The sequence below is a fragment of the Cnephaeus nilssonii genome (genome assembly GCF_951640355.1).
Source record: "Cnephaeus nilssonii genome assembly, chromosome: 3".
Classification (NCBI taxonomy): domain Eukaryota; kingdom Metazoa; phylum Chordata; class Mammalia; order Chiroptera; family Vespertilionidae; genus Cnephaeus; species Cnephaeus nilssonii.
The window spans coordinates 107,394,515-107,415,162 of NC_137074.1; the positions used below are offsets into that span (position 1 = coordinate 107,394,515).

General features: G+C 48.9%; 1 protein-coding gene across 1 annotated transcript; it reads left to right on the forward strand.

The window, feature by feature from the left end:
- Positions 1-5,213: 5,213 nt before the first annotated feature.
- ZIC4 (Zic family member 4) lies at positions 5,214-19,896 on the forward strand (the record flags this gene model as incomplete). The annotated part of the gene is given in 8 exon segments (XM_079766346.1): positions 5,214-5,265; positions 5,268-5,317; positions 5,319-5,330; positions 5,334-5,339; positions 6,812-6,896; positions 13,080-13,697; positions 18,184-18,502; positions 19,893-19,896. Coding segments are annotated over 8 exon segments (1,146 nt in total).
- Positions 19,897-20,648: the final 752 nt, after the last annotated feature.

A 20,648-nucleotide genomic window follows, 5' to 3' on the forward strand; every position in this document is an offset into this window, starting at 1 on the left:
CTCCCCCCGCCCTTGATGAATGGGAGCAGGGGGAGGTGTCACGTGCAGCTGACGCCAGCTCCCATTGGTGCGTCCGCATTCACGCCGCCCGCAGCCGCCGAGTCAACTGAGGGCGCGCCTAGGCGCCGCGCGCTGTTCATTGGCCCTCCCGCCTCATCAATCCCAGGTATTGTAAAGCGTTTGACATCCCCTTTTGACAACTCGGGCTGCCAGGAGAAGCAACTTTTTTTCCCCCCCAACATTTTTACCCTCTTCTCACGGAAAAAAAAAAAAAAAAATTGGAGGGGGAGGGCATGATTCCTTTTTCTTCTCGCAGTCATACACATTTTTTACCCTGATATTCCTCTTGCTCGTCCTCTCCCATTCTTCTCTCTCTCTCTCATCTCTCTCTCTCTCTCTCTCTCTCTCTCTCTCTCTCTCTCTCTCTCTCTCTCTCTCCTCTATCTCTATCTATTTCTAATCTTTTTTTCTTAGTCTCGTCCTTTTTCAAACCTGGTCTTAGCTGAGCGATTAGACCCGGCTGGGGCTGGTAAACTCAGCTAAGACACTTCTAGAATGTCCGGATTCAGCAACTTTCTTTTCTTTCCTTTCCCTCATCTTCCCTCCCTTCAAGGGCAGCAAAGGAGGCTTTTGTTACTTGCTCTTTTTGAAGTTTTCTTTCTTCTTGCCTTGCCCCCCCCCCCACTCCTGTTTATAATTTAAGGTCCCGGAACACATGGACACTCCACTCTCGCTTTACTAAATATCAGGATAACCGATTCCCTTGGTTTTCTTACTTTTACCAAATCTATCAGGTTTCCTGCTTCGCTTTCCTCACCACCACTCCAACCGCTCAAATAAGCATAGGTGGGTGAGCGCTCTTAACTTTCTAGTTTATTGAGGTTTGGAGTTTTTTTAATAGCAAATTGGAAACATTGCTGCTGAGTTTTACTCCCCCCTCCCCCGTGTTATTCTTCTCTTTTCTCCCTTTTCCCTAGACTCCCTCATCTGCCCCTGTGACCCCATCCTTCTGCACTACTGTTTCCAACGGAGCCCCTTTCATTCAGGTAAAACTGTAAATTTCCCAATGTGCCATTGTTCTTCAGAACTGTCCAAAGCTCCCTAGAAATCCCCAAATACTTTTTTGGTATTTAAATCCCTGATAGATAGAACCAATGTAAATTTTGTGACATTCAAACCTTTTTGACTTCACAAATCAGTCACCCTTGTCACAGTTATTGAAATTCCGCAACTGGCCACACCAGGACGGTGGAAAAAACGGGCGCGGTCTTTGTTGCTGACCAGGCTTTTGATCGCCAGAGAAAATTTACTTACCTTCAGATGAGTGAGCAGAAAAAGAAATAACACTCCCTTTGATTTAGTTAGGAAAATGCAGACATTTGGATTCAGTGCAAACATACAACACTCGCTTGTTTTCGCGATGCGGCCCTCGATTAACCTGTCTTTGCCCAGAGCAAAGTCTATTCAACAACTGCCCGTAGTTGCTTTTTGTCCTGTCCACAAAGAGCCATTGACCATATATTAAAATGATTGTTGAAAGGTAGAAGAATATGGCACTTAAAAGTAGAAAAAAAATCCCTGTGACTCAATCAATTAAGGCCAGTAACATTTATGCATTTCAAAAAAATGCACATGGATGCGGGGGTGTGGGAGATAAAGGTTGCGTTTCTCCCCAGCTCTGTTTAAAACCCAGCAGCCTGGGCTGAGGATTTAGCTCAAACGTCTGCATATTCATTAGATCTAATTATTTTCTAGTAAGGAAAACACAAAAAGCCAAGAGTCGGAATCTTTCAATTTGCCCTTTGTTTCTAACTTCATTTGGCTTATTGCAGCTGAATCGGAGCCCTAAACTCTCTTCGCAAACAAAGAAACCTCAACTCATCCTTTCACAGGCAGCCCAGCTAGGAAACTCTCTAGTGCTTGGGAGAGAGGAAAATGAAAATGAATTTGTTTTGCCCAGTCTCCCGCCTTAGTGGCAAAGGCTGGAGGAAGACAGGATCAGCACTAGCCGCTCCTTGCCTTTCTGGTTTTCTGGTCTTTTCATCGACTAGATTTTCACTTGGGTTTGGCAAACTGAGCTGCCCTTTTCCTGCACTCTCCCCTCTCAAAACCGGACTTGTGTAACTGGGATGGTTTCCCAGGGTCTAAAGAAACCTGGCGCGGAGCATTTGTGCTTGAGCTGGGAAATAGAAATTTGAGAGGAAAAAAAAAATCAAATATACTGTCCCCAGCAACAAGTCTGAGTGCAGCAGCCCAGTACCAACTTTGACTGGACCTGGATGAGGAATGGAAAGAAAGGGCTCAGCTTGAGAAGTAGTTTAAAAAAAAAAAGTATACACTTTGAGTGGCTCTGATATATCTTTTTTGAACAAAGGGTTTTCTACTGTCTACAAGGGAAGTTTGGACCTGATTCCAACGCAGTTATAAAAACCTTACCTGCAACTTTTCTCTAGAGGCTAAACTGCTATCCTAGGGAGAACAAATATTGAACCCATCTCTCCCGCCTTTCCAAAAAAACAAGGGGGGAATGTGAGGGGGGATGGTAGCCATTAAAAAGGGGAGAGCAAAAATAATTTTTCAAAAAAGAAAAGTCTTCTTCTCTCCAGTCTGTGGAAAACCCAATGGGGACTTTGACAAGAGTATTTTTAGGAAACACGTCCAAATATACAGGGTAAGAGTGAATGTATGGGGAGGGGATAAAAAAGTTGTGGGTTGTAGAAGTTATCAATTGGGATTTGCTGCGCTCTCTGCAGGAAACGAAAGAGGCTCCAGTTCAAAGCCACATGCACCAACGTGACATATAAGCCATTAAAATATCCTGACGGCTCATTTCTGCTTCATCATACATTCCCTAACTGCTTTCCGAAAGCTGGAAAAGAGAAATGAAGGATGACCGCCTCGCTGGAACCACAAAGAGAGGCTTGGAGGGGTTTGTGGCTCCCCCTCCGCACCCCAATGTGATGTGCAGAAATGAGGAGACCCCAGCAACAGGTGAAGTGGGGTAAGTGCGTTGAGTCCAGGGGGCAGACAGAGGAGACTTGTAGCCCCAGCAGTTGGGTAGCAAGCTCCCTTATGGGAACCATTGGCACCCAAACCCCTCTGGGTGGAGAGACCCATCTAGACTTTCTCCCCCACCCAATGCCTCTCTAGCCCCCCAACCCCACTGACACGAAGGGGGAAGGGGACCCTTCTACCAAGGGGCAGTGATCGTGGATGAGTGCAATCCTTCTCCCCAGGAAAGAGTGAGCGGTAAGGGGACCGGATGGAGCGCCAACTGGGAAGGGGACCAAGAGCAGCTTGTTGCCCACCCGCCCTCCCTACCTCTCTCCTTGTAAATTGCCTGGGTGTCCAGGTGGGCACAGGATGGAGAATTGTGGTCCTGAACTTCCCTCTCGAGGAGTGAGCAGAAGGGACCCCTGCGAGTAGCTTCTCTGCTTTGCCCCCTGAGGATTGCCGGAGGGAGTCCGCTGCTCCGCCCCAGGGTCAAGGACCCTAGTTATCCAGGCTGGCAGCAAGATGATGGAACTTCTCCGCCCCAACCTGACGGCGGATGCTGGCTGGGTCAGCCGCGGGGCTGGATCACTGCTCTCATGCGTCCTGCGCTCCTGCCTCAGGACGCTGACCGCTGAAATCCGCTCTCTGCGCGCCGCCTGCCATGGATTTGGGACTTGGCTTTCTCTCTCTCAGATGCATACGAGGGGTAGGACTAGCTCTCTGGGGAGCAGGCCGCAGCCACCTCGGATTCTGGGCACTATGCTAGACACCTATGGACACTGTAAATTAGGGACAAGAGAAGTGAAACGGTGTGGGTCAGTGAAATAAAGTAGGACTGCCTCAAAGCTTTAACCATGGGAATAGCTGGGATCTAGTGAGGTCTTAGGAATGGAGAAGGGGTTGGCACCATCTGCAGGAGAGCACCTTTGGATTTCCGGACAGCATTGGCGGCACAGCAACCCACGGAAAGGCACCACCTTACTTTCCCCCATCTAAGCCACAGGCAGATTTAGGGACGAGGGGTGGTTCAATGGCATAGTTAAATATCCTTTAAGGGACTTACTAATGCAAACTCTAAAGTGGACACGAATGTCACCCAGCCTTCAGCCAAGGGCTGGGGAAAGCCCAGCTCTTCCCTCTAGGGAACAGAAGAATGAAAAAAGGCTGTCGTATAACCCAGACTCGCATCCCAACTTCCTGGTATTCAAGGATCCAGTGGAGGGGAGCCAGGGAGGTGCCTGGTGCAGCTGATTACAGCAGGTCATTGGCAAAGGTGGAGAGGGGTTTTGGATTTGGAGCTCTGAGGCAGTCTATAGGGTCCCTGCTCTGTACCCACACTGGCTGAACTGTGGCAGACAGGCTAGCATGCCTTCTTCTTAGGAAAGCCTCCAGTTTACTCAGTGTGGAGCAATGTTGCAGTCTTGGGGACTAGAGGCCCTAGCTTGGGAATCAGACTACAAATGACCTCTGACCTTGAATAGGACCACACAGGCTAGGGTGAGCCCACAAAATGGTGCCCTTTGCATGTACCCCTTCCCCCCACACACACACACCAGCCTACCTTCTTGGCTCTCCCCCAGCACAATTAACTATCTAGGGTTTGCTGGCCCTTCTTCTCAGGGTGTGGAAATGCAGGCAGACTTCAATAAGTCTCCAGATTGTGCTCCTGACTGGTGATTCATTGGTCAGAGCCGATGTGAGAAGAGGAGGCAAGAGCAATCATTCAGGGAGGAAATCAAACCTAGCATTTTCAGGGTTTTTAAATCCTTGGATTGGTGGAGATCTCAGGTCCCAGGGCCCAGAGACTGCTCCTCATTTCTCTCACCCCTCCTTTAATAAGATGACCAGCTTGTTAAGTGGGGTCAGAGTTTGAACCAAAGATATTTACTTTTGTTTCCTGCACTGGCTGGTGATGGAGCTGCTACAGAGAGTAGCTTAAGGTCCCAGTTACCTGCCTGAAGTCCAGCCTCTGCAGCAATTGTTTGCATGCCTGTGGGTTTGTAACATACAAAAGACTGCCAAGTCCTGGGAGTGGAAGTAGCCTGCGCCTCTTAAATGGAGGGCTTGGGCAGCATTGTGGGTGAACAGAGTTCTCTAGGGAAATTCACACCCATTTTCTTCAGAAGCTAAATAGTAAATTTTATTAGTTCCACCCAACCAGAACTTTTCTCATGCCAGATATCCTGCCATGAAGAAATTTTAGAGTAAAGTCATCCAGCATGCCACCCTTCTGCAGGAATGCAAAGTTGGGTCTGCTTTCTTTTCTGATTTGTGCTTATTACCTTTGGAGATGGAAGCCTTTTGGTTAGGAAAAATTGAAAATAAATAAAACCATCTAGGAAATGGTGAGTCTACCCCTACCCCCACCCCCTCCACACACACACACACACCTCTCAGGCTTGAAACTAGAAAAGATGGGAGAGGGAAGGGTAAAAACACCCAAGCTAATTCAAGTCCCAATTGGGGGTTGAGGGAGAGAGAAAGAGATCTTTGAACAGAGAGAACTGGAAAGCCTTTGAAATAGCAGAGCCTCACTTGGATTTGGCCTGCAGTTCAACAATTTAAACAACCGCTTGTTCTGTGGACTGGAGTGTTAAGACAAGCAGACTTCTTCATTGATAGAGGGCTTGTTGTGTTTGTCCAGCCTGAGACCTTTTCAATGACTGTCTGTCTTTCTGGCCAAACTGAGGGCTGGGGTTGGGTGGACTGCCTCTATTTGGCTACTACACTGCCTTTCCTTGCCTGACAGATGCAGAAGTCCCCAGGGTGGGTTTCAGGCTTTAAGATGACCAATAGCTTACTGATTCTATCCACAAAGTGAATCTGATCTGCAAATATCTTGTGGGGGTCGGGGGGAACAGGTTATTTCTTACTTTCTTTTTTATTATTATTAATTTTAAAATATATTTTTATTGATTTCAGAGAGGAAGGGAGAGAGAGAGAGAGAAACATCGATGATGAGAATCATTGATTGGCTGCCTCCTGCATGCCCCTACTGGGGATCTAGCCCAAAACCAGGGCATGTGCCCTTGCCCTGAATCAAACCTGGGACCCTTCAGTCCACAGGCCCGATGCTCCATCCACTGAGTCAAACCGGCTAGGGCTGTTTCTGACTTTCTTAAATAAGAAGTGGGACAATCAGGACCAGATGATAAAAATGAGACACCCCCCCAAAAAAATATCGGGGAAATTTTATATTGACTTTGAAAAATCAACCAGTAATGGCTTCCAAAGGGGTCTCGGGGAAGAAACCATGTAAGGGATTCTACACCAACAGAACAGAACAGAATCTAGAAATTTGCAAAGTAATTCCTCTCCTCCCAGTTTCAAGAGTTACAACTCAATTTTTAATCTGCTAACATCCCCACCCTCCTCATTCCATTTTACCAAATTCAATTAATACACTTAAAGAAAATAATGGCAGCTTCTCATACAATAAATTCAAATTCTAAAAGTTAGAGATGTTTGAACACTGACTGACTGAACTGGGTGCTTAATTCTACCTGCAAGACAGAATAACATGAGTTTAAGATAAAACAAAACAAAACAAAACACAACTTGTTGGGGAATGATGATTTTAATATTTTTTATTTTCAAGGGTATGTTGTTTTGCAATAAATACAGGAAGTTCCCATCAGAGTTCTTTTATTTTCACTGCCAAATTTGAAAATGGTCAAAGAAAGACTAAAAGGCTTTTCAGATCCACACTTTTTTTTTTTCCACTCACACATGCAGGCTACAAGACCATGCTGTACAAACATGTGTAAAAATATTTAACTAGTAACTGTTTCTCTCCCCCCCCCCCCCCCCCCAACAGGCTCAAAGTCAGGAAATGAGATACAAGACATCCTTGGGGATGAGGAAACGATTGCGACTTAACCAAACGGCTCTGAAAGAGTCCAGTAAGTTAAAATCCTCTTTTGAATATTGGTTTGCTGAAGTTATTTCTCTTTTAAGTATAAAATTTTGTTTTGTCTTTTGCTTATGTTGGTTGTGAGTTTGGGGATGTTTCTTGAGTTCAAGAGAAACTTAGAGCAACACCTTGCTGTTTAATAAATTTGCACACAAATCAGCAACTCAACGTCCCACCAGCAGCTGACTAATCCCTCAAAGCCTACTCATCTGGATGTTCTAGAATTAATATTTGACGACTCTCTCATTGTAACAACCACCCCTGACCTTCTGCAGTTCCACTGTCACATTATTCTATGACATATTCATCTTGAATTCATTTCCAGATAATTTGATTGGAATAAGGTTTGACATGTATTGGCTTCCATGAAAGAAGCATACTTTGATCTTGGTGATGGGGTTTACATGATATGCATCATCTTTACCAGGGACACCAGCCTTCTGCAATGTGGTGGTGATGATCTTCCCACAATGTGGTGTCTGAACAGGGAGTGACTGACAGCTGCTCAGTCAGGAATACCTTCATTGTGAAAAATTTAATTTAATATTCCATTTAGAATAAGCATATGATTTAGGGTTGGGTGTTTCTCCTTCGAGGCATCTAGTTTTCCTCATTTTAACTACACCACTAGCTGATGGTTGCCTCAAAGGTGTTTTTTGTTTGTTTGTTTGTTTGTTTGTGGGTTTTGTTGTTGTTGCTGTTGGTAGAAAAAGCAACCTTCTTAACAAAAGTTAAATGACAACTCAGGAAATTGTTATCTTCTATTATTTTGGCATGATTTGATGACAGAATTCTCAAGAGAGGTGTGGTTATTATGTAAATTCTGTTGTTTTAGTTTTTCAATGCTGTTCTGTAAAATCCTTTAGCCATGTTTCTTAATCTTTTGTTGAAAGATGTTTTGCAGAATCATTGTTTGAAAATTAAATTCTATCTAAGTATATTTTCTTTCATACTTAGTTCCATTAATGATGACTAAAGCCCAAATTGGCATAGCAAAGGGGAGGAATGTCTCCAAAATCCTCATAGATCTCATCTCCTTTGTACAATTTGGACCTGTACATATGGTGGCCTCCTGGGGCTTAAGTTATTTAATTACTTTCCCATAAGAATAGAGACAATCTCTCACTGCAGGAATCCTCAAGTCTGTCAGTGACTAGGATCTGAAGAGATTTGTTCCTAGTTTGGGTTGGTAACCTGGGCAGAAGTGAGGAAGAAAAGATTGAACAAGTGACTGCAGATTTAGATGCAGAACATCCAGGCAACAAGGCTTATGCTTAACCAGGCTGTACAGTGGCCCTTGGCTCCTAGGATACTGCTGGATAATCATCATTTAGCATTGTTTAAAAGAGCAAAATTGGAAAATAGCCCAGTTATGCATCTGAAATTTTCCTGATTTCTTTCTTTCCCGAGGGAGAGAGATCAAACATTTCCCCATTTGAGCCAATGATGTGAGGAGCTCTGGCAGATGATGGCATCACCAAATGTCATATTTCTATACAGCAGGATTAGAAAATCAGTTTAGTTTATGCTACTGCATTGGTTTGGCTCAGATAAAGAAGGGTATATAGGGCATGATTCTGGGCATTGGAGGGATGTTTAGGGTCTGTTGTGCTCCAAACAGTCTCCCATCCATGAAGGCCTCCAGAGCTTCTCTGACACCTGCTGAAAGATCTCTGGACTCCAGAATATGTCTTTTTTCCTGCAGATGAAGCAGGAAAGCAGAATCAGTAATGCTATAAACTACAGGATGGTTAGGAAAAGAATATTCCAGCCACACATTTGGTATTGGAAGCAAGTGTGGTGAGATAAAGTTCTGAAAGAAATTCTGATCACCATTGAGGGGGATAATACTCCTCAACCTTCCCAAATAATAATCAATGATACCTGAACTCCTTGCTATCTAAGCACTAGAAGACCCAATGAATGTCCCTGAAAACTAAAGTATACCTGCCTACATTGGTGTCCCACCTGTCTTTTGTGATTAGCTGGATACTGCTTTGTTGATAACTTCAGAGATAAGCCTTGAAGGCCCTTATGTAATTGCCCAAAATTTCCCGTTTATAAATATTAGTGGGTGAAATTAATTTTTCTACCTATCTCTGTCTCTCGGGAAAATGTCCAGATGTTTTCCATGTTCCAAGAGAAGGCTGCATCTGGGAGGGAGCTCCACAAGGCCAGGTAACTGTCAGTGAATTTGACTGAATCAGATGAACCTGCCCTTTTGCTGTTGGCACAAAAAGCCATACACATGTTTGAAGCTTTTCAAGGTAAAGTTAGTAAGTGAGAGTGTGTATAAAACCTCTGCTTCTTATCCCTAAGTCCATGAAGTCAATCCATAGAATTCAAGTAGTCTGCAAACATGGATGGGGAAAATAAAAAATCTTTATTTTCACCACCTTCTTTTTTTAAAAACATATTTTATTGATTTTTTAAAGAGAGGAAGGGAGAGGGATAGAGAGCTAGAAACATCGATGAGAGAGAAACACAGACCAGCTGCCTCCTGCACACCCCCTACCGGGGATGTGCCCACAACCAAGGTACATGCCCTTAACCAGAATCGAACCTGGGACGCTTCAGTCCACAGGCCAACACTCTCTCCACTGAGCCAAACCAGTTTTGGCTTCACCACCTTCTAATGGAAAGTTATCATTTTCTTCTTTACAAGCATGGGCAACACACACAGTACTATTAGAATGCACTAGTTCAAAAGGGTTCCAATAGGTTCCGAAGCATAAAACAACTTAAATACCTTTTTTCTGTACAATTACTCAATGCTTTTGATACAGGTGAGATCACCTTGTATAAATTAAGAGATACATTTTTGTGCAAATCAGAGTTTTAATGGAAGTCAAAGTGGATGATGAGTTTGACAAACATCCTGAACAGTAGGTTGTAGATGGCCCATGATCAGGTGGGAAAGAAAATGCTTTAATTGCTGAACTACTGCAAAAGCACCCTGCACTTAGGTCTGAATGCTACCGGAGGAGGTGACTAAGTTCTGTGTTGAGGGATACCTAGGAGAAACAGCGAGGGATCCTAGGGAGGGACACACACACACCTTTGGGTTTTTGGTTTTGGTCTTTGTTATTTTCTGAGCCCTACTTGGGTTCAGCCCAGACTTGCCTAGTAAGCTGCATCACTCAACAGACACCTGCACAAAGGGGAGCCTTAAAATCACTCACAGAGACTGGAATACCTCAATACTATGGCTAGAGACAGAGATCTTTCCTGACCAGGCTTAGAGGAAGGGGAAACAGGACGGGAGACCAGAGGAGGTGCCTGTAGGCAGAGGGATAAGTCCAAGAAAGTGAGACTGTTGGAAAACGTGAAAGCCAGGAAAGGAGACAAATCCTCAAAGCCTAGTCTCAACACTGCTGTGGAAGCCCTTGGTTTCCAGAGCAGACAGGGTTAAGCTGTCAAATGCTTTCCTTCAACTTTTTAAAAAATATATATTTTCATCGATTTCAGAGAGGAAGGGGAAGGGAGAGGGCGATAGAAACATCAAAGATGAAAGAGAATCATTATTTGGCTGCCTCCTACATACCCCACACTGGGGATCAAGCCTGCAACCCGAGCATGTGCCCTGACCAGGAATGGAACTGTGACCTCCTGGTTCACAGGTCAATGCTTAACCATTGAGCCATGCCAGGCCCAGCCATTTTTTTTTTTCAATGATAACCATAGCACCTATTGGTTGTGTTGCTTAAGCTCTTCCAGCTGGAGAAGCAGAAAGACCTGCACTTGCCAAAACCAGGGGAAATTGTTGTGGAAGCTAATCCCTCAATAAAATGCACCTGGAGCAGGAACAATGTATTAAATGAAGAAATTCTAAAAGAACCTGCCAACCATTATAAATAAGTAAATTATTTTTAAAATTTAAAAGAAATCCTTATTTATACCGACGAGGGAATGTATAATGGTCCTTGCTGCTGGGAATGGGTGGGACAACTCAAAAACCCTGCATCAGAGTTCATAGTAATCTGTCCAAACTTCTCACCTCTGCTATGGGTATGGGGATTTTTACCCAATCTTTAAAACATCTCTTAAAAACCCTTTTATCAGCTTTGGGGTGCTATCTATGGCCATCAGAGAAGCCCAAGTACTTAGGCTGGCATTTTGGGCTGGAGACCAAGGCAGGGGTAGAAACCAGCAGCCCTTTACATCACCAGGTGATGTAGCTCATCCTAACTAGTGGGTTGACACAAACAAATGATACCCTCAGCCCCTTTGCACAGACCTGAAGGTGTTTTTTTTCACCTCATGTCCCCACCCCAAGACTGTATAACCCGAAGGCCAGAAAGCCACAGTCCTCTCACAGCCTGGCCTCTACTCTTATCAGAACCCTAAAGACAGGCAAGGAAGGAGGCAGTGACTCTGGCAACAGGCAACAGGTGGGAGCTGAGAGTGGAATTGATCCCTAAATCTACCCTTTCTCAAAGGCTCCGTTTGGTGTCAGGGTCTACAGAGCTCAAGAAGGGAGACCTGGGAGAGTAAGGAAATGGAAGAGTGAGGAAATGTTCCTTCTTGCTATGCTAGCCTTTGTTTCTTTGGCCAGTCCACCTGTGGGGTGCTGTGATTTATGGCTGAGAAGTTCCTTAGCCCCTCTCAGGAAGGCTGTGTGGGTTTGAAGTCAGCCTCTCCAGGTCATCAACTCCTCCTGCTCACTCCTGGCTCTGGCCAGGACTGGATTCTGGGGTTTACCAGTCTTTGAGAGCGCCAGGCACCAGGAGGGGGGACCGCCAAGGTTAAGTGGGAAGAAGGGAGCCAGGGAGGGGAGAAGGAAGGATACATGTCGGAAGGCATAGTGTGGTCTGGGCTTGGGAGAAAGAGAGAGAGAGAGAGAGAGAGAGAGAGAGAGAGAGAGAGAATGAATTTCAGAGAAATCGAGAAAGTAAAATTATGCTCCAGGGCTACTAGCCTAGGTGTTCTTTTGCACAAGGCCGTCTAGCCTGCAGCGGTCTTTTCCTCCCTAGATCTCCGCCTTGGCTTTCACATGACTCCTGGGACAAAGCGCTGAAGCTGTCCGAGTGCTCCGGGTGCTGCCTATCAGTCCTGGCAAGACTGGGTACAGTAGGTCTTCCCCGAGGTCATGTGCAACGCAATACCCCTCCCCAAAGACGTGGAGAACAGAGGCATTACCTCGTTGCGCTCACTTTCAAGAGCATATCCATCCAGCTTTGGGGGAGATAAGGGGTAGGCTCAAGAGGAGAGAATCCGTGCCTGGGTCAGAGTGCAGGAGCAGTAGAAGTGGGAGCTGATAGGGGGCAAGGGAGGGCGATGGGGGAGTGGAGCGGGGAGGAGGAGCTAGAGCAGTTGTGTGTGTGTGTGTGTGTGTGTGTGTGTGTGTGTGTGTGTGTGTGTCCGGGAACTGCGAGACCTGTCATTTCTGAAGTCGGGCCCCAGCAGCAGGCCAATGGGCGACCTAGGCGATTGTTTCTCTCTGCCAGCCCAGCCTGGGCGGGCCCCAATCTCTATTCACTTCCTCAAGCGCTCTGCTGCCGCCTCTATAGCATGCGGGTTTCAAGTAGGCTTTAAAGATGCGCGGGGGGGGGGGGGGGGGGGGGCGGGGAGAGGAGTAAAGTCACAATCCAAAACTTAAGGGGAAAAAAAAAAAAAACTCGTCAGAAGTTGCTTTGTGATTCTTCTTTCCCCACCATGCTGTCAGGTGACAGTGGCCTGAACGGTCCGACCCCGGCAACTCCGGGGAGTCAGTCCAGATGCAGGCCGCCCACTCCCAGCGGACCTGGAAGCTGAAATTAGTGCATATGGCCGGCGCTTCAGCAGCACCCCCACCACCTACAACATCTCCACTGCCCTTATCCCCAGTCCCCCGAAGGGTGGGCGTTGTTGGCCGCCAAAGCTACTTGGGGAGCAGGTCGGGCTTCCCTTGGAGCAGAGCATAGGGGCTCCCCACTGCCCACAGACGACTCAGCATTGCGTGTCCCACTAACCCTTCCACAAGCCGAGCCGCCGCCATCCATCTAAGGCTCTTGGAGCGGTTGGGGGCTCTACCTCGCGTGGCCTATTGGGTTTGCTGCTGACACTATCTGGCTCCAGGTCTGGGCTCTGAAGGCAGAGGCTGTAGACTTGCTTCTCTCTCCCCCCGCCCCGCCAGGTGGAACGCTCAGCTCATGCCACCTGTTCTCACGCTCGCTATTTGTCTTGACAACAGGTAGTAGCTCCGGACATTATGACCCCCAGCTCATTGCTGCCTCCAGCCGCTCGGTGTTCCCTGGCCTTCACGAACAGCCTCCCGAGGCCTCCGCCAGTGGCACTTTGAACGGACTCCTGCGCCTGGGGCTCCCCAGAGAAATGAATGCGCGCCCCGAAGCCTTCTCGCCAGGACCAGTCGCCCACAGCAACGCCCTAGCAGCTGCCGGGGCCCTGCATGGCTATGGGGGCATGAACCTGACCGTGAACCTCGCTGTGCCCCAGGGTCCCGGTGCCTTCTTCCGTTACATGCGCCAGCCCATCAAACAGGAGCTCATCTGCAAGTGGCTGGCGGTCGATGGCCCCGAGCTCCCGCACCTCTGCTCCAAAACTTTCAGCACCATGCACGAGCTGGTCGCGCACGTCACTGTGGAGCACGTCGGCGGCCCGGAGCAGGCCAACCACATCTGCTTCTGGGAGGAGTGTCCGCGCCAGGGCAAGCCCTTTAAAGCCAAATACAAACTTGTAAATCACATCCGCGTTCACACAGGCGAGAAGCCCTTCCCCTGTCCTTTCCCGGGGTGTGGGAAGGTCTTTGCTAGATCAGAAAATCTCAAAATACACAAAAGAACTCACACAGGTCAGTATTCGGCACTGCCTCCTTTAGATCCTCTGGGGAAGCAGGGGCCTCTTCCCGGCCCTCGGGCTGGATTTCCTCAAGTTTCATCCCTGGAGTGGGTGTATGTGAGTGTGTGGGGGAAGGGTATTTGGTGTTTCCATGAGCCAAGCCCATAAAATATTAATGTTGCTCTTCTATTAGAGTCACAGAAGTTCCCAAGGCTGAGTGTGGGGAAGACAGTAGAGGATTTCTGCTCTGAGAGGCAAGGGTGAAGGTGTTTGGGTCTCTGAATGTGTGAATGTGTGCTCCCTGCCCATTTAGTTTGCTTTTAAGGTATTTAAATAGTACTGTTTCTCAGCCTTAAAATATATAGGAACAATTTATTTTCCCCCAGTTTTTTTGGCCAACACTCTTCCAGCCTTACAACCTGACCACCACCTGAACTGAGGGGTCATCAGGCCTTTGGCTACTTTTTTAGGATTTGGGGTCTCTAGGCTAACTTTTGGAGCCTTGATAACTGGACACTTGGGGCAATTGGCAAACCTCTCTTCTGCTTTAGCAGAGATCCAAGGAGACTCATCTGCCTTAAATGTCATTTACTGAGCTGTTAAGTGAAATGGGGACATGTGTCAACCACATCTGCCAGTTCTAGTTAACAGAAAGGAAAGGAACCAGGGCAAGAGCCTGCAAAGTTGAACTTCTCCGGCCAGAAGCATCTGTAATTAGTGCAATGGCAAGGAGAAAGTTTTCACACTTCCCAGAACAGCCCGTGAAGTTACCTTAATTAGTTTAGCAGTCATGTTTATACTCCAGTTAGCTAGGGTTTTCTTGCCCACTCTCCAAGTTTAAGAAATCAACATTCCCCCTCCCCTGTTTGTTTTTGTTTGTTTGTGTGTTTGTTTCCTGGGGGGGGGGGAGGGAAGGGGGCGGAGAGAACTGGACCGGTGGCCTGACCAGGGTATGAAGTAAGTTCCAGCTTGGTGCTCCACTTTTCCTCCCTGGCGCTCTGTTTTACTCACCTCTATTATTGGTAGAAACAATGGCAATTATTAGAGTCAAATAACTCTCCCAGGCTGGCAATGCCCAGGAAAGAATCTTGCTAAGTCCCACCTTCTCTCGCAAACCCTGCAATCTTGAAGATGATCTGTGGCCAGGAAAATGGCACACGCGGAGGCCAGACCACCAAAGTCCACTTTTAGTCTCCTACTTTATTTCTGGAGCACATCTGGAAACGTATGGTTTTCTGAAGCTGTTTCCAGGAGGCTTCCTTCCCATCGGAGTTTCATCCGGGTGTGAGGCAGAAAGCGGTAGGTACTGTTCACCGCCTACAGGCTGGCTACTCCAGAAGCTGGCGGTCCACACTGCAAAGGTAGACGCGCAGTCCTGAGCCAGAGGAGGAACTGGTTTTTAATGACAGGGGAGTTCTAAACAAACACACTTTGCCGGCCTACTGTTTGAAGGCCGTGAAGCAGAAAACGGTTAAATTCTTAGTTTAATAGACCTACAGCAGCGAAACAAGTTCCGTGCGCCCGGGCTGGTTCAGGTTTCTTCCACCCGGGACCAAATTCTCAGTGCGTCCTTTCCGATGGCAGTCCCCATTCATTACCGCTGGAGTTAACACACACACACTCACACACACACACACACACACACACACACACACACACACACAACCAACCAAACAAACCTGCAGGGCCTGGTCCACCGTTTCTCTCAGCCCCCTCCTAAGTAATGAAAAGAGGGGGAAAAACAACAAAAATGTCTCTCAAATGGCAAGAGACCTCACAAATTTTTCATGAAGACAGTTAAACAGGAAAATAATTGCCTTTTCAAATATTAATGGCGTTTCATTTTCTCGACTCGCGGAAGCGGCGAATGATTACTTCTCGGGAGTTAAAGTTCTCCGGCTCTGAATCCCAGGCCTGGCCTCGGAGGCGGCTGCCCGGAGCCCCAGCCGAAAGGGTTCACTTGGTGGCGGTCACCGCAGTCCCGGAACAAAGGTGCCGCCGCGCCCCGGCCCGTCCCCGCCGCCCGGCGCCCTCCCGGACCGGTGCCGCGGACCCCCGCCTCCCCGGGCGGTGGGCAGGAAGAAGCTGGCTGGGGTCTGAAGTGGAGACCGAGCCCGGGCGGAGGCGCTCGGGCAGCCGGCGCAGCCACAAGTGCGAGGAAATGGCGCTCGCGCACCGCCCGCCGCTGCCAAACTTTGTCGGGCGGGCCGGGCGCGGGGCTGGGGAAGGGGCCTCTCTCGGGAGCTGAGCTTCTGGGAGGAGACTCCGGGCCTTTCGCGACCCAGCCCCGGGACCCGCTGCTCGGGAAGGGCTGCCAGGCCCCGGGCCCACCCTGCCGCTCCACACCCACCGCCCGGGGCTCGGAGCACGGAGCGGCGGGAGGGCGGCGGTGGGGGGGGGGGGGGGGTGTTAGACGGAGCCACCGGGGCGGCTCCAGCAACTGCGGGGCGGCCGCAAAGGCCGGAGGGCGCGCCGGCGCCGCTGCTCCTGGCCTCCCAGCGGCCTCGGAACTTCAGGCCCGTATCACCTTCGGTGTCCTGCTTTTTTCCGCCTCTGCTCCTCGTCTGGGACGAAATCATTATTTCTGTTTTACGTGAATGTCCAACGAGGCGCTCGCAAGATGGGATAAGTGTGTGTGTGGGGGGGGGGGCAGTCAAGCTTAAATTCCACACCTCTTCCGTTTTCTCAGCAAATCTTGTTTCCTTTTGCGGGTGCTAAATTGCATGGTTCTTGTTAGATATTTTTTTTTTGGGGGGGGGGGTTGTGAGGGAGAAAATGAAGAAAAGTTTTAGATTGGCAAACACTAACAGGGATTAAAGGGAAGAAAACGAGGGGCAAATAAGGGCACTGATTTATTTTGCATGTCTCTTTATTCATGTTTATAAAACGGCACCGGTGTCCTGAGAAACAGCAGATTCTAGCACCGTCCACGGTTACACTGTACTTGCAATAGTCCTGCAGGGGGAGGACGCCACGGCCGGGCGGGGACCAAGACCTGGGCTCACAAACCTCTGCAGCCCTGAGGCGAGGGTTGTACGCAAACCTCGGGCTCAGCGCGAGCATGGGCGGCCGTGGAAAATAGGTGCTTTGTTTAAACCTAACCCCAAAGCTCTCCGTCTTTCCTGGGAGTCACGGGAGAAGCGGCCTCACAGGCAACGGTCCTGCGGCCGCGCACCTCTTTCTTCCCAGCCAGGAGCTTGGGAGCGGATCCCTCCATCCGGGAGCGCGGCGGCATCCCATTATTTAGAGCGCCCGGACACTTCCTCACCTCCTCCCGCAGCGCCTGCGGCTCAGCGGGAACCCGGCTTCCGGCTTCTCGGGGCTCTTTCCTCCCCCACAGGCCGGCGAATCCAGCCCGCGGTGAGCTCCCGGGTGGGAGCTCGGGCCTCCGCCAGTATTTCCAACCGAATGCGCACTCGCGCCTTCCCGCGGCTCTACAGGGCATCGCACCGGGGAGCCCGGTCCCTCGTGGGTCTACCCCGGCTGCCCTCTGGCCTTGCGTCCGCGGGGACGGACCCGGCGTGACCGCAGCAGCTGTGCTCACACCGAAGCCTCCGTGCTCAAGGGTTCGATTGGGAGACAGGCCGCGGGTCCCACCGGGCCCGGGCCGATCCTGCCGCCGGGGCCTGTCCCCTCCGGTCGGCTAGGCCCGGCTCCCGGGCGTGGTGGTCTGGGAGGGTCAGTGGAGCACAGCCGACTGGGACTGGGAGGGCCGGCGGCCTGCGGCAGCGTCTCCCGAAACCTCAGGCGCCGCGTAATAAAGTAGTACTGGCGCTGCTCTTGGGTAGCGGGATCCCGAGCAGTTTAGGCAAGATTTGAAGAATGCTGCTAAACGTTTGCCCTCAGGGGATCGAAGGGAAGGGGGAGGAAATTCCCATTTCCTGTAAAAATCGCCTGTGAAGTGAATCATTGCTCAGAATACCTTTTCCTACGGCACGAATACACACTGTGCACATGTCGTGTGCATCGGGTGTGCACTACTAAATTATCCCATCGCCTTGACATTTATACAAAACCTTTGTTAGGAAACAGTTTGGGCCAGGATGGGGTGTGTGCGGGATGGGCCTCTGAGCAGGGAACCTTTGGCTGGAACAGCAATTGTAAATTGAGCAGCCAAAACCTCCTCGGTCAACTCTGTTTTCTGGGCAGAGGAGCTTCTGGCTCCGAATGGAGAAGATTTGGAGGAAAACAATCGGAGTAGATCAGGATTTTCCAGGATGGAAACTCAACTAAGATGGATTCTTTGTCGCTCCTCCTCCGTACCCTCCCCCAGGCTCAGGCAGGAGAGGGGGGTGGGGGCGGGCTGCAGGAGGCAGCTTAGAGGGCGCACTCCGAGCCGGGAGGGAAGAAGGTGCCAGGCCTAAGGGGCCGAACACAAAAGTTTCTGAAAATCTTTACCGTTTTTTTCCCAAATAATGGAAAAGAAATTTAGGGAGGTTTGTGAGGCCGAGCCAGACCCGGGTCACACGCACTAATGTCTCTGCAATTGCCTCCATCAGGGGAGAAGCCCTTCAGGTGCGAGTTCGAGGGCTGCGAGCGACGCTTCGCCAACAGCAGCGACCGCAAGAAGCACTCGCACGTGCACACGAGCGACAAGCCGTACACGTGCAAAGTACGCGGCTGCGACAAGTGCTACACGCACCCCAGCTCGCTGCGTAAGCACATGAAGGTGCACGGGCGCTCGCCGCCGCCTCTTAGCTCTGGCTACGTCTCCGCCGCGCAGTCTGCCGCTGTGGCGCTTTCGTCCAACTTCGGCCGCGAGCCCCCGGTGGCCTCCTCGGCGGCAGTAGTGGCTCGTGGCATCGAATTGAGAGAATGGTATGTGTGTCAAGGCACTGGCTGTGTTGTAACTGCCCCCGCCGCGCCAAGTCGGGCGCCAGCATCTGGCCCTGCCGCTGCCGCCCGCTGCTTATGGTATTAGGGCTACTGCTGTGGTTGCTGCTCTGCGAGCAATGACTGCAAGTCTAGATCTGGTTCTTGAGGCTTAAAGAGAAGGTGAGGAAACAAGAAGGGAAGGAAGGAAGGAAGGAAGGAAGGAAGGAAGGAAGGAAGGAAGGAAGGAAGGAAGGAAGGAAGGGAGGGAGGGAGGGAGGGAGTAAGTAAGTTCACTGCTAATGGTTGTTAGAGGTCATTGAATAAAATGTAAATATACTACTTATTTATTCTACAGTCATACCCAGTAACACCCCCCCACACACACACACACACATCTTCCTGACCTGGTAGCATGAAACCAGTGTTGGGGTAAAGAAGGTAGATAAACAGATGGATAAAAAGAAAAATATATATAATAGAGTTTATGTGCAATCTTGGCAACTTCATGTGACAAAACTAAGACCACAAAGTCTTCCCGAGGTTCAGATAATGGGAAATATTTTCCTCCAGGATTGGACCACTTGGATCAGGGGTCCTCAAACTTTTTAAACAGGGGGCCAGTTCACTGTCCCTCAGACCATTGGAGGGCCGGACTATAGTTTAAAAAAAAACTACGAACAAATTCCTATGCACACTGCACATATCTTATTTTGAAGTAAAAAAACAAAACGGCAAAAACACCCGCATGTGGCCCGCGGGCCGTAGTTTGAGGACGCCTGACTTGGATTGTCAGGCCCCACTTCTTTCTCAGTTCCCAATTGCAGTCTCCACCAAAGTTTGGATCACTTATATCTTACCTCCTATTTCCTTCCTCTTTTGCTTCTTTACAATTTCACCTTACAGCTGTCTTTTGAAACAAAAGTACACAAGTTCCAGATCTCAAAATTTCCCAACACTTCTATAAAAGAGATAAGAGAGTTTCAGCACCACCACTGGGACTCACATGCCTCTCCCCTGCGAACTGACCCAAGCACACAGACACATCTGTCTGCTAGTCTGCTTCGTATATACATTATATACTTGGGGTGGGGGTGAGTTCAAACAATGGGAAATTCAGACAAAAGAGTGCTAGAGGGGCTTTAGGACTCATTGCTTAGAGGTCTCCCCAGACCAATCATCTTCTCCTCCCACCTCCTACCCTTGTCTAGCCTTGGCTTATGGAATCTTGTGGCTGCTTGGCGCTAGGAGTGCAGTGAGCCAATGACATCACTGAGCCTAGGTCTCCACTGGACAGGTATCCAACCTAGACCACAGTGTCTGGATAAATTCAGTCAATTCCGTGATGATCTTTCAAAAATCGCACAATGTTGGTCTCTTTTTTTCTTTTTTTAAGGTGAAAAAGGGTACACAAGATGAACTACAATAACAAATGTTTTAAATGCAAATACCCAAATGGGTTTAGATTGAATGTGTATTATTTATTTTAGAGAAAGAGAGAGAGAAGAAGAAGAGAGAAAAACATCAATTTGTTGTTGTACTTATTTATGCATTCATTGGTTGACTCTTGTATGTGCCCTGACTAGGGATAAAATCCATTACCTTGTTGCATCAGATGATGTTCCAACCAACTGAGTTAACCAACCAGGGCTGAATGTATATTTTATGTGCTGGATACTAAGTCCCCAGAAAGAGAACCAGATGCTGGTGGCAGGGAAAGAGAAAGTCTTCGCAACTGTTTCCAAGGGGGGGCGGGGAAATTGGGGCCTATTTTCCAGTCTAACACCCTGGGAGAATGGGGTTTCCCAGAAATCCTTGTTGAGATTTAGAGGGGGAAAAAGAAAAAAAAAAAGAAGGGGGAAAATCTTGCACAGACCCATTCCAGTCCCCTAAAAGTACCCCTAATAAAAACCAGAATCTTCTCAACACATCCTTAGTGAATCTCTCATTGTGGAAGGGGAACTACAATCACCCCCCCTCCCCCTGACACACTACAAGAGGGCCCAGATGCTGCCTGGTCAAGGGCTGTGTTGGCAGCAAACCTTGTTCCCCTCTGAAACACCTGCCCCATGGCCAATGTGCAGAGGGCATCTGGGGAATTTGCGTCTTCTGACAATGTTTAAAAATTCTCCCATCCCCAAATTGGACTAGG